Below are 10,558 nucleotides of genomic sequence, written 5' to 3'. Positions count from 1 at the left end.
AGGTTTAGGTATGGGTACCACTATTGCATCACGCCATGAAGAAGTAAATTTCCCGGAAGTCCAAATATCATCAAATATATACAAGAGCGTCTCTAAACAGGATTCTGGTAAGTGCTTCAGAAGTTGATAATGTATGTTATCAGCTCCTGTAGCAGTGTCGTGAGCTTGATCAAGAGCAGTATGGAGTTCATGAATAGAAAATGTTTCATTATAATCTTCCCCATTATCAGAATTGAAATTAATAGTTTTCTTTTCTTGTTGTTTTCGATACTGCTTGAATTTAGGTAAATAGTTGGAAGAGGAAGAGTGTTTAGCAAGGGTTTCACCCAGTTTATTTGCAATATCAGATTTATCCGTAAGTAACTGATCTCCATGTTTAAGATGATGGACAGTAGATTTAGTACCTTTACCTTTAATTTTCTGCACCATGTTCCATACCTTGGACATGGGTGTCCGAGAATTTATTTTGGATACATAATTTTGCCAAGATTGGCGTTTGTTCTGTTTAAAAGTACGCCGTGCTTTAGCATTTAAAATTTTAAATTTATTTAAATTATGCACCATAGGATGGCGACGGAAATAATGTTCTGCTTTTTTCCTTGCCTTCCTAGCTTGTTTGCACTCATCGTTGAACCATGGTTTTCTTATGTGTGGAACTACAGAGGACATTGGTATACACTCATCAGCTATGGAATTCAGTTCATCCGAAAAGCATTTAATAGCATCGGGAACTTCAATAAAAAGCCCAGGTTGAAGTTTTTCAGCACACAGTGTTTCATATAAAGCCCAGTTAGCCTTTTTAAAATTTCGCCTTGATGATGGAGGAACATCAGATGGAGTTACAGCTTTTAATACAGTAGGAAAATGGTCACTTCCACAGAGGTCATCGTGGACTGACCATTCGAATTCATTTAGTAGTTCTGAGTTTGTGAGTGACAAGTCGAGAGCAGAATAGGTCCCTGTACCAGGGTGTAAATATGTGCTGGAACCATCATTATAAATACATAAATCATTGTCAGAACAAAAATCCTCCAATAACTTACCTTTAGTGTTTGTAGCTACACTACCCCAGAGTGGGTTGTGTCCATTTAAATCTCCCATTATAATACAGGGCTTCGGGAGTTGGTCATATAGAGCTTGAAGATCAGTTTTGGCAAACGTCGAAGACGGCGAAATATAAAGAGAGCATAGCGTAAACGCTACATGTAAAGTAACTCTCACTGCAACAGCCTGCATATTAGTATTAAGTGAAACATGGCTTTGAATAACGTTTTGTCTGACTAGAAAGGATGATCCGCCAGTGGCCCTATCACCCGGAGGTGAAAAACAATGATATGCATTAAATTGACGAAGGTCAAATGTATCTGTTTGCTTTAAATATGTCTCTTGGAGACATATCGCTGAAGGTGTAAACTCTTGGACTAATAGCTGTAATTCATGTAAATTTGTCCTCAATCCTCTGCAGTTCCACTGTAGAATATTATTAGAATAAACTATCTTTTGGGGGATTTATTGGGGATCTACCCCGCACTCTTTTAGAGGGCGACAAGCTATGTGCCCTAGAATGGACGTTTTCAGAAATGTCCATGTCTTCAAGAGACCCGTATTTATTAAACAGTTGAATTTTGTTCTGTGACCCTTTAGGAGCTCTGCCAGTTTGTTGTTTTGAAGCATCAGGCTTTGGCTTCGGTTTACTTTTCACAGTTTGTTGACTATCAGCTGTCGATTGAGACTTTGAGTCAGACTGAGATGATGATTTGTGATCAGAAGAAGACTTTGAGGTACTAGGAAGTGATTCCTCAGTCTGAGATGATATGGCAGGGTACAAAAGCTGTGGAGAATCACAATTTACCCAAGTCAAGGTAGTTTGGCAGCCTGTGGATGATTTTGTTATTTTAGGGGTAGACTCCAATGAAGTTTTTGCTACTGTAGCATAACTTTCTGGAAGATCAGACCATATTTTTTGCCTCAGAAAAGGAGATATTTTGAGTGCACTTTATTCTGTTTATCTCCATTTGCTCTTTCCAAACAGGACACTGTTTTGAAAATGAGGAGTGGTCGCCTGAGCAGTTGGTGCATTTTTTGACGTTACTGTCACAATCTTCTGTTGTGTGTGTCTTTTCACTGCAGTGAGCACACACAACAGACAGTGTGCACGTATTGACACCGTGGCCGAACTTTTGGCATTTGAAACACCGAAGGGGATTCGGAATGTACTTTTCCACACTGATATTACAGTATCCAGCTTTAAGTGATGTTGGAGCACTAGGTGATGAGAAAGAAAACAGATAGGTATTAGTTTGAATAGTTGTGTTGTTTTTACGGGCTGTGAAACGTTTGACATATAATACACCCTGATCTTTCATTTCGGAAGCGATATCAAGTTCAGACATGTCTGCCAGTAAGCGATCTCGATCACGTACGATTCCCTTGCTCGTGTTCAGTGTTTTGTGGGCCGTGACAGTAACCGGAGTGCCAACGAAAGTGTCAGTGTTCAAAAGGTTCGTTGACTGTTGCCTTTTGGCGCACTCGATCAACAGTGCACCAGAACGTAATTTTCTAATGTTCTTTACATCACCGGCAATGCCTTGAATACCTTTAGACACCACAAAAGGGTTTAACTTTAAAGGTGCATTATCTTTGGTCTCAATGACAATAAAACGTGACCAGTAGTCAATGTGTTTAGACGTTCTGAGGTCATCAACAGGGTCATTTTCAAGAGGACGTTTACTCGGACGTTTTAGTGGGGGTTTCGTAAGCCATGGTGAGTTATTTAGGTTTCATCATCCGAGCTCCCCACCCACCACGGAGTATCACAAGGACAATGCAAAAGCAAGCGGGCCTCCAGCCTGCAGCACCAAGGATACCCGGATGATATACTCCAGCAGAAGAATTATGAATAATTGATCCACCAGATTGGCCCATGAGCCATCGCCTTCTGGGCATACGGCTCTAGGCAAAGTTTTGAACGTCAGAATTCAAATCAAACATGTTTATAAAAATAAAACCAAGACCAAAATTACATCAATTTCAAATTATACTTGTGCAATGATAAATATACATAGATTCCATGCACAGGGCTTGGCATGACCAGCCGATTGGTCGAACCTGGCCCATTCGACCACCCGTCTAGGCGAAGTCAGGGCCAAAGTGGTGTATTGAGCAACAGGAACACGGTCGCAAGCTCCTATTGCCCTCAACCACCAGGATCCCTTCCTCCGCCGACACGGGCCGCAACCCACGGCAAACGGGTTGGTGGACCAAATATCCCCCCGGGTCCACTACGGGGGTGTCGGCGAGCTCTTAGCGTTACCCAGCACCCACCACGAGGAGGTGGCTCGCCACGGGTGCCTTGCACCGTGGAAATAGTGATACTATCATTTTTTAAAGTTTTACTACTAACTGTGATAGTCTAGTGGTTTTACTGTCCTACGTCGTCAGGTTCTTCATAACATGCATATATATTTCGGTTTTTTCTCTGCTATATTCTCGTCACGATATGGCTGCGATATTGCCGATGTGAGGTTAAATATTAACTCACTCCAAAGAAAGTCGAATTCCAACCTGTGTTCGTCTTCATCACAGTCCCATCCCACCACTCATATGTTTAAAAAATACACACTATTTTATTCAAATCCCTTAAGTCCACACTCGAAGTCGGGTATTGTAACTTGTACCAAAGTGCAGTAAACTGTAATAACCTCCGGCAAATTGTAATAAGAGACGCGGCAAATTGTAATAAGATCTCTCCATCCTTCTAATCTCTAAAGAAAGTCGAAATCCAACCTTTCTTCGTCTTCATCACGGTCACACTTCACCACTCATATGTTAATAGAAATGAACTATTTTTTTTTCAAAAGTCCACAGTCGAAGTCGGGTACTGTAACTTGTACCAAAGTGCGTATAAATTGTAATAACAAGTGCGGCAAATTGCAATAAACTGCGGCAAATTGTAATAACAGGTGCGGCAAATTGTAATAAACTGCGGCGAATTGTAGTAACAGACGGGGCAAATTGTAATACCAGGTGCCGCAAATTATAATAACATTTCTCATTCCTTATAATTTCCAATGAAAGTCGAATTCCAACCTGTGTTCTTCTTCACCACGGTCCCATCCCACCACTCATATGTTTCAAAAAATCTAAAAAAATACAAACTATTTTATCCAAATCCCACTTGAAAGTCCACACTCGATGTCGGTTACTATAACTTGTACCAAAGTGCGGCAAATTGCAATAAACTGCGGCAAATTGTAATAAGATCTCTCCATCCTTCTAATCTCTAAAGAAAGTCGAAATCCAACCTTTCTTCGTCTTCATCACGGTCACATTTCACCACTCACATGTTAATAGAAATGAAAAATACAAACTGTATTTTTCAAAATCTCTGAAGTCCACAGTCGAAGTCGGGTACTGTTATTTGTACCAAAGTGCGTGTAAATTGTAATAACAAGTGCGGCAAATTGTAATAAACTGCGGCAAATTGTAATACCATGTGCGGCAAATTGTAATAAGATCTCACATTCCTTGTATTTGGGATTTCACTTTCTTAGTAAAGGACAAATTCTAGTACTTTTTTTCGGTTGAGTCCCATCCGGGATTCGAACCCGCACACTCAGAGTCAGGCACCTAATCGCCAGCACACAAAGTCAGCCGCCTAGCCCGCTCAGCCACCGCGACTTCCACAAAAATGAAAGTCGGACAACTTTACTTTACTAAGAAAGTGAAATCCCAAATATGACATATGTTGCATTTGACTACTTAGGTGCCTGACTCTGAGGGTGCGGGTTCGAATCCCGGATGGGACTCAACCGAAAAAAGTACTAGAATTTGTACTTTACTAAGAAAGTGAAATCCCAAATATGACATATGTTGCATTTGACCACTTTCTAAATGGCATCGTGTAATCATAGCTTTCGGCCGTGGGAGCCGTGCCACTTTACACTCATCAGAGGGGTACACAAAGTACGCAGTCTAGACTGCCAGTTGTCCGACTTTCATTTTTGTGGAAGTCGCGGTGGGTGAGCGGGCTAGGCGGCTGACTTTGTGTGCTGGCGATTAGGTGCCTGACTCTGAGGGTGCGGGTTCGAATCCCGGATGGGACTCAACCGGAAAAAAGTACTAGAATTTGTACTTTACTAAGAAAGTGAAATCCCAAATATGACATATGTTGAAAACATGAGGTATTTTGACATAGTGAGTCGACTTCAAAACATTGAATCCATAAACGCATATATGACATTTTCAATGAACAAAATTAAAGGCCCTTTGTTTGTTCCACATTACCGTGGTCACCTCCGAGTACATTCATGTAGAACTAAAACAGACAACAGTTACTGACTCTTGCAAAGTCTGTCATATGTAATCCATCACTTACGTGGAGGGGTTGGTGCGGTTATTTGTAAGAAAATATGTGGAATTCTATGAAATTGTAGTGTAGTGAAAACTGTAGTGATTTTAGTGAGGTGCTTCTTTCAGTTTGCAATAAGTGTCCATTTCACGTGATGGGTCACAATCATGTTCCAATGATCAATAAATACACCCAAGGCATTTCCTCGATGCATTCATACTTACATTGCTCAGAGATGAGTTATGGCGACATTTAAATCATGTTTCAGCAACAGGACTACGTCCAAACCATAAATTTACATGGTTCCAACATGTCATGTCAATCCAATAATTTCGATAACGCTGAGCAACACATGATACTATGGAGTCTTTCAAACACTATTTTTTCCAAAATATGTCTTTTATTGTGTACCACCCACACGGATTCTTTTCTGTAATTAACCACGCGTTGATCCACTTTATATGACTCACAATTCGTTTGAGTTCTATTGCTACGCCGCTTCCTTTACCATAGTTCATTATTAGTTTTCGCACACTTACAATTCTTTCCAGGGTGATATGTGGGCAGTAAATTCGTGGTCGCAGATGGAGAAATGACTTAGTATGTGAACGAAATTGATGTGAAACTTGCAAGAAAGATAATATTGTTTTGCACAATAATCGGCCAGAAGATTGAAGGGCTTTCTGTAAAGACAGTTCAATAATAAGACGCACAACTTCGTTTGGTAAGTCAGCAAAAGCAGCTTGTTCATATTCTTGTGGAACATAATCAATTCCTTCCATATTGAGATCTTCTTCGCTTGAGATTTGAACTTCCTCGTCGCTACTATTCTGGTCTCATGTTGGTGTTGCATTTTCACTTGCTTCCGTTTCTAAAAGCTCCTGATCAATGGGTGAACTATCTTGTCGTGGGACATTCTGTTCTCTGTCGCTGCTGTTTGTCGTGCCAGAGCCTTGTTCAGTGAGCAAACAATGATCTTGCTCTTCATCGCTGTGTATGGTTTCTGTTGACTCGCCCTTTCTGTTCCCGTCCAAGTCATAATCATCACATTTTTCTTCATCACTACCGTTGTCATCAGACACTTGCTTTGACTCCCCAGTGTCTGTAGATTCCTGCTCAGTGTCAGCAGATTCCAGCTCAGTGTGTGGAGAATGCCCTTGTTCTTCGTTGCTGGTACGTTTTCCGTACAAGCTTTGTCTTGAATTTTCCGCTCTGATTCCTTCGAATTCAGATGAACAGCGGTCATCACATGGTGATGATGAATCACGGGAATTGAATTCTTTATCGTCACTGTTGTTAACAGACTCCTGTCTTGGCACATCTGTTGTTTATGTTCGTAATGGATGTTGGTACTTCCTCTTCATTTGGAAGTGCAAGATAGTGTTCGCCTTCTTCTTCACCAAAATGACCAAGATTGAGGGTGTGGATGGCTACACTGTCCGTGGGAACGATATTAACTGTTGCATCTATGCCAAGGGATGAATGCACAATTATGTTGACATTAAACATATCTGAGACCGCTTGTAGTGTTATATGGTCACCGTAGGTACCAGCTTCTAGCATACCAGCTATATATGTGTCCCATTCTTCACCGGTATAAAGTTCCAAGGGAAATCAATCTGGTGTATAGGGATGCTCTATGAGATAACTCACTACCTGTTCCCGAAGTGTCCTAGAGGAACGGAATATACCAATCTTTGCTAAAAGGTGACATAAGGCTGCAAACTGACAGTCGCCGTTTCCTGGGGGGTCGTAAACGATGTGACCTATAGATGCAAATGGTCTATCCGTGTCCAACAGTGGTATACGATACTTCGCTCGGTGTTGTCTGCGTTATGATCTGGACGTCGCTCTTTGCTTTCGTTTTACTTCAGCATCAATTGTGGAACTTGACAACTTATCGACTGACATCCATTCAGACGTGTGCTCTTCTCCTGTTATAGGATTTGTGAATGAAATCATATACATCGATGATTTTAACTTCCGTGCAAGTATTTTCCCTTTTACAATGTGCTGTTTCTTGGGAGCCAGTTTTCCCTTTTTTGAACTATATGTGCATAATACATCGTCACCAACACTGTACACTGACGGGGGATGTAGTCTTCATTGTCTAGCCACACTGCGTCTATTTGATTTCTTTGTCGCTACTTCAGCACGCTTTCTGGTCTGTGTAGCGTATTTACTTTGCTTCAATCTGTCCATGGCATTAGGTTCTTGAATATTTTCATTCACACTATCAGCATTGAAGTCATCTGAATCCATGTGTTGGATTTTCTTCCGAAGTACACTTCAAATGGACTCTGCCAACCTAAACATTCCTTCTTTTCATTATTCATTACTGAGGCATATCTCCGCAAATGTGATGCCCAGTTCACACCCTTGGCACCCATAGTTACAAAGTCATACATTATCTTCTTTCTCAGTTGTCTGTGTGATCTCTCCACCTTTCCTTGAGACTGGGGATGGTACGGTCTACTGCGTATTGGTTTTATTTTAAGGTTTTTACAAAGTTCATTTACATGCCCCTTAAATTCGACACCTTGGTCCATCTGCAACTTCTTAGGTGGGCCATGCTCTTCATAGATCACGCGTAAAGCACTGGCTACACCCCTGCTCTTCTTTGTTTGCAACGCCACAAGCCATGTGTATCTACTGAAAACATCCACAAGTGACAGTATAAACTTATAAGTTTTGCCTTGCCATCTAACAGCATTTCTGCTGAAATCTACGAGATCCACTTGATGGTGGGATTGCACACACTTTGCCCTGACTGGTCTGATGATAGCTTTATTTGTAAACTTGGCAGTGTGGATGGCATATTTCTCTTTCGTGCGTAGTTCTCTCCGTATGGATCTTTCCGTAAGTCCTGACATAGAATCAGCTGCCAAATGCCATAGCTTTCGGTATCCTGCTGATTTCTGACTATGAAATGCATGTTCGACAACCTTAGCAACATCCGTTCGTTTCACCACTGGCTTCCCTCTAAAATGCAGTATATTGTTTGGCTCGGTGCCTGCGGAGAAGTCCTGTTTCCTTCTCCAATACCGGACAATGGCGTTTCGCTGACCTCTGGTTCTCTGGCGTTTGAAAAGTACCTTGCACAAGTGAGAGAATAGTATCATATGTTTCCTCAATGCGTGTAATCGTTTCCTGTTGCGTTGCAGTTCAAAGTCAGGCAGCACAAAACTGTTACAACGAATATTTGCATGGTTGAAAATGTCCGCGCAACTTGCACAAAGTCGAGATCAGTGAAAAACTTCCTTCGGCATCAATATGCGGACATCTTGGACAACACTGGAAAAAAACACATCTTACTTGTGAATTTAGACATGCATTGATGCAAAGGTAAAAGTGAAAGCATGTAAAATCATATATAATACGTTTTGAATACGTGGACAAATACAGCTGCCCCTACCCTGCCAAGGATGTCTACACTTACAAGCTTGCAAATGTCTTGGAAATTTATTCGACATGTGGTGATGTGATTATCTCTAATACATGTGAGATTCGTCAACAGTGTTCTATGTACAAGCGGTGAAAGTTGTGTTGAATGTGGTTTATTGCATATTGTTTTGTGATATGCTGTCAGTTTATATATCTATATGTGAATGATGATCATTTGACACATCCAAATGTAACTCTCCAGTCTATGACTAGAATAATTTTATGTGATAGTATCTGTATTAATTTAAACGTATTGTGGTCAATATATATGACTTCGAATCCTCTACTTCATGCTGTACATTATGTAGCATGGAGCGGTGTTTCCGTAAGCAGTTATGCTTGTTCACAAATCCAAATTCACGAAAATAACGACATTTATAATGGCATAAATTACGCTTTAATGACTCATGTAATGGTACAAATGTACATACTGGACAAAATCAGGTAGGAGTATTTGTAAATTTTAAATAATGATCTATTAATTCATGAACGCACTCATAAAATATATCAGTCATAAAAATAGCAGCATCCCTAACGTATTTTGTCCAGTATATAATCGCTATGTTACTTAAGCCATGACCACACGTCAAACTGGTACCGATCTGATGTGTAAACAACATCATATCGCGCTACATCGTTCAGAATAAACAAGCTTATTGGATGGGGATGAAGTGGGTTTCGACAGTTGCAGTTGATTTATAGGTGAAATCTGTAAATTAGCTGTTCACTTTGCTCACTATTCTCTTTGCATTCTATCAGCCTGTTTACAATTTGTTGATCATACTCTTCTATTGACCCCACCCTGCGATGTGCTACTTGCTAAATTGCCTGTTCTTAACTTTGTTAACACGTGTTCTCGCGATATTTTTGTGTTCTTTAACATGTTTTGGGAGGGAGGGCCGCAGTGTATCATTTAATCTTCCATTCATTCACATATGCACTTCTTTCTTCTATTCTTCTTCTTTATTTCATTGATTCATTCACATAATTCTTGCTCTTAATTGTTACTATAATTCATCCATTGTAAAATTCCGACTGATACAATAAAATGACTGAAGTTCTGAAATCTACAACGTATATACTCTGTATAGTCTCCCTGGTTAAACACAACTGAAGTTGCACTGGGAACGAGCCATGTCACTGTGCGCGTTTGAGCATGACGAGGCACACGTTTATTAGTATAAATGGTAAAGAAAGCAAGCGAGTGACCTATCCCTGTTATAGCTCACTGGCTTCTATTCTCGATTCACCGCGAAAATGGACTGTGCGGATAAACACTTCTCTCACTCATTCGTTTAATGGGAAACATACCGTTGGTTGGGAGGTATTTGCAAGTAATAGTGATAGTTTTAGGACTTATGTTAGGGTGTTTTTGAGGTGTTTTTGAAATATGACCTATCGCCGACCTGCTCTGCACGGCGTTGTGTGAGTGTTTCTAGTTATAGTTAGGTGTTTCTAGTAAATGTTAGGGTGCATTTGAGGTGTGTGAAAAATCTGACATATCTCTGATTTGATATGATCAGCCATCGAAATATTACATCGCGTTGTTTCAGTGTTTCTACTTATTATTCTAAAACATCTTTCAAATACAGCTTTAAGTTTTGTGATCGATCTGATCCGCTACTGCTTCTTGAAGGTTAAAACTTCTTTCTTTCTTGAGGCTCTTATTATTTGACAAACCTGGAATAGTTATGCCATTCCTCACATGCAATAAGATATCTAAATTAATTATTAATGTAAACAGAAATGTCTCACAGTAGATAT

The 10,558-nt window shown here is 40.3% G+C and overlaps 1 protein-coding gene across 1 annotated transcript; it reads right to left on the bottom strand.

Moving 5' to 3' along the window:
* Positions 1–6,186: 6,186 nt before the first annotated feature.
* Positions 6,187–7,612, bottom strand: LOC137259592 (uncharacterized G-patch domain protein DDB_G0278987-like). The gene is made up of 2 exons (XM_067797210.1): positions 7,534–7,612; positions 6,187–6,671 (listed from the first exon to the last, which is right to left on the bottom strand). The coding sequence occupies exons 1-2, from the start codon at positions 7,610–7,612 to the stop codon at positions 6,187–6,189; spliced, it is 564 nt and encodes a 187-aa protein (XP_067653311.1).
* Positions 7,613–10,558: the final 2,946 nt, after the last annotated feature.

This window comes from Haliotis asinina, chromosome 13 (genome assembly GCF_037392515.1).
Source record: "Haliotis asinina isolate JCU_RB_2024 chromosome 13, JCU_Hal_asi_v2, whole genome shotgun sequence".
Taxonomy (NCBI): Eukaryota; Metazoa; Mollusca; class Gastropoda; order Lepetellida; family Haliotidae; genus Haliotis; species Haliotis asinina.
The sequence above is the reverse complement of the archived record's forward strand: the minus strand, read 5'-3'. Positions and strand labels throughout refer to the sequence as shown.